General features: G+C 61.0%; 1 protein-coding gene across 1 annotated transcript; it reads left to right on the top strand.

The window, feature by feature from the left end:
• Window positions 1–1,486: 1,486 nt before the first annotated feature.
• Window positions 1,487–2,608, top strand: SOX1 (SRY-box transcription factor 1). The gene has a single exon (XM_069028904.1). The coding sequence runs from the start codon at window positions 1,487–1,489 to the stop codon at window positions 2,606–2,608; it is 1,122 nt and encodes a 373-aa protein (XP_068885005.1).
• The last annotated feature ends 834 nt before the right edge of the window (window positions 2,609–3,442 follow it).

A 3,442-nucleotide genomic window follows, 5' to 3' on the forward strand; every position in this document is an offset into this window, starting at 1 on the left:
TCCCCCCTATAAAATAACTATAATCTCACAGGACAGCCAGGGCACAAAGGTAGTCTTTTAATATTTTCAAGGGGGAAAAAATCATGCACCTGTAGTTACTGTATACAAAGATAACATGTTTCCGTGTACCTTCTTTAGTCGCAGGTGCTTTTAACTCCCCTAGGACTAAGTGAATAACGACTGCGTCCAGCCTCTGCCTCATGCCTGGGCCTGGGAGCAGTTTTAACACCTGGGAGAAATGTCTGAGGGGGCTCCAGCGAATTCTCCAGAACGAAGTCCCGCGGAAAAGGCGTGTTTGCGTGCCGATCGCAGGGCTGCGGTAGCGGGACGGACAGCCTGGGGCGCCTCAGCCCCCCTAAATACTGCTCGACGGTCGTCTAAGTGAGGGGCGCGCCCGGCGGGGACGCGGCGGCCCGAGGCTCCAGGGCTCCCTGCGGCGATGCCCGGCGGGGCCGGAGGGGTGGCCGGGGGCTCAGGGGGTGTTCCGGCCCCGGGGGCGCCGTCGGGGGCCGCGGGCGGGACGCGGCCCCTCCGCCCCCCCCCGAGCGCGGCGCGCCCCGGTGCACGTCACCGCTCGGCGCGCGCCATATGCAAATCAGCGCCCGCCGGCGCGCCCCCATTGGCCGCCGCCAGGCGATTTAAGGCGGGCTCGGCGCGCGCCGTATGGCTGCGGCGCCGCTCGCCCGCGCGCCCGGCGGCTCCTCCTCCTCTGCCGGCCCCGTCCCGGCCCCATCCCGGCCCGTCCCGCCCGGGCCGCGGGAGGGAGACCACCGCCAGCAAATTGCTGCGCCGCCGCGCCCCGGCCGCCGGAATCGGCGCGTGTTTTGGTTGGGCTCCTTCCCCCACCCCCTCCCTCCCCCGATCCTCCTCCTGCATTTTTTTTTTTTTTCAGTTAACGTTGAAATACTTTTTTTTTTTTTTCGCCTCCTTTTCGCGTGGCGGTGGGTTCTCCTCTCTTCTGCTCCGTTCACCTGCGATCAGCGGATGCAAGTCACACACGCTCCCTCCCCTCCCTCCCTCTCTCTCTCCAAGTTAGCAGCAAAGAACAAAAAAAAAATAGCTCCGTTAAGGATAAGAGCGGGAGCGGAGGGGTGTGCGCGCGTCTGCCGGGGAGCGCCGGCGAGCGGAGGACACCGCCGACGGCTCCGCACACTCCTCCCGCCGCGCCAAGTGAAGCAGCAAGTTTGCCGTGCACCTGTTTGAGCAGCTCGAACCCCCGTCGCCGCCGAGCCCCGAAAGTGATTTGCGAAAGGGAGAAAGTTTTTCGCCAGCAGGGTCGCCGATCGCTCTCCTCGCGGTTTTCTTCTCCTCCTCTTTTTTTTTTTTTTTTTTTTTTTTTTTTTTTTTTTTTTTTTTTCCTTCACACGGCGGTCGCTACCTAGATACAAACGGGTTTCGCCTCGCTCACTCCCCGTCCTCCCGGGCTCCTCTATGTTTGATTCATTTTTCACGTCTGGCACCGGTGGAAAATAAAAAAGCTATTTGAATGTACAGCATGATGATGGAGACGGACTTGCACTCCCCTGGCGGAGCCCAGGCCCCCACGAACCTCTCGGGGCAGACCGGAGCGGGAGGCGGCGGCGGCGGCGGCGGCGGCGGCGGGGGAAACAAAGCAAACCAGGACCGGGTCAAGAGACCCATGAACGCCTTCATGGTGTGGTCGCGGGGCCAGCGGCGGAAGATGGCCCAGGAGAACCCCAAAATGCACAACTCGGAGATCAGCAAGCGCCTGGGAGCCGAGTGGAAAGTCATGTCGGAGGCCGAGAAGAGACCGTTCATCGACGAGGCGAAGCGGCTGCGGGCGCTGCACATGAAGGAGCACCCGGATTATAAATACCGGCCACGGCGGAAGACCAAGACCCTGCTCAAGAAGGACAAGTACTCGCTGGCCGGGGGGCTGCTGAGCGCCGGGTCGGCCGGGGGAGGCCCGGCCGGCGTCGGCGTGGGCATGGGCGTCGGCGTCAGCCCGGGCGGCGTCGGGCAGCGGCTGGAGAGCCCCGGCGGCACGGCCAGCGGCGGCTACGCGCACATGAACGGCTGGGCCAACGGCGCCTACCCGGGCTCGGTGGCGGCGGCGGCGGCGGCGGCGGCGATGATGCAGGAGGCGCAGCTCGCCTACAGCCAGCACCCGGGCAGCGGGGGGCACCCGCACCACCCGCACCCACATCACCCGCACCACCCGCACAACCCGCAGCCCATGCACCGCTACGACATGGGCGCCCTGCAGTACAGCCCCATCTCCAACTCGCAGGGCTACATGAGCGCCTCGCCCTCGGGCTACGGCGCCCTGCCCTACGGCTCCCAGCCCCACCAGAACTCGGCGGCGGCGGCGGCGGCAGCGGCAGCGGCGGCGGCCGCCTCCTCGGGTGCGCTGGGCGCCCTGGGCTCGCTGGTGAAGTCGGAGCCCAGCGTGAGCCCGCCCGTCACCTCGCACTCGCGGGCCCCGTGCCCCGGGGACCTGCGGGAGATGATCAGCATGTACTTACCGGCCGGGGAAGGCGGGGATCCGGCGGCCGCTGCCGCCCAGAGCCGGCTCCACTCCCTGCCCCAGCACTACCAGAGCGCCAGCACGGGGGTGAACGGCACCGTCCCCTTGACGCATATCTGAGCCCCCGCCGGCACCGGAGTGCCGGAGGCAGCCACGGGCGCGGCACCGGCTCGGCCGCCGGCCCCGGCCCCGGGCCGGCCCGCAGGACTGCGCGCCCCGCCGCTGCCACCGCACGCTCAGCCCCGGCCGCCTGCCCGCGCCCCGGCCCCGCGCCGCTCCTGCCCCGCTCCCAGGTTCTCCCTCTTATTTTTGTCTCTCGCGCCCCTTCCCTCCTGCCCTCCCCCACCTCTCTCTTTTTTTTTTTTTTCTTTCTTCCTTCCTTTTTGTACAGAAATGTTTTGATGTTCTTGTAATAATAATAATAAATAATAATAATAATAACGAGAGAAAAAAAAGGTAACGGTTGCTTTACTTACCTTTTTTTTTTTTAGGAGGACTAGTTTATGAAACTAGTTTTAGACTGAACTTCTGTGTTTTATCGAGACTTTTTGTACAGTATTTATCATTCACCCAAGAGACATAGAGCGTTTTTTTGCAAAAGAGGAGAAAGAGAAAGAAAAAGAGAAAGGGGGAAACGGCGGCGAAAAGAAAAAATACCAATAATAAACACACAAAGTTGTAGGTGATGCCAACTTTTATACCGCGCGGAACCGCTACGATTTCAGTCACGGATCGCTTCTTGCGAAGGCTTTTTATTGACTAATTAACTCGAAGTTGATGAGGAAACAGTTCTCATGTATTAGTCATGTACTAAGACAAATCCAAAAGAACATTTTAAAGTTTTTTGTAGATATTCCCGCGGGTTTGTTGGGTTGGGGTTGGGTTTTTTTTGGTTACTTGTTTATTTATAAAACTTTTTGTTTTGTTTTGTTTTAGAAGCTCCATTTTTTTTTC

The sequence above is a fragment of the Aphelocoma coerulescens genome, chromosome 1 (assembly GCF_041296385.1).
Source record: "Aphelocoma coerulescens isolate FSJ_1873_10779 chromosome 1, UR_Acoe_1.0, whole genome shotgun sequence".
Taxonomy (NCBI): Eukaryota; Metazoa; Chordata; class Aves; order Passeriformes; family Corvidae; genus Aphelocoma; species Aphelocoma coerulescens.

What these genes read in the sequence shown, in the direction of transcription:
- SOX1 (XM_069028904.1), top strand. Translation starts at nt 1,487, where the DNA reads ATGTACAGCATGATGATGGAGACGGACTTGCACTCCCCTGGCGGAGCC.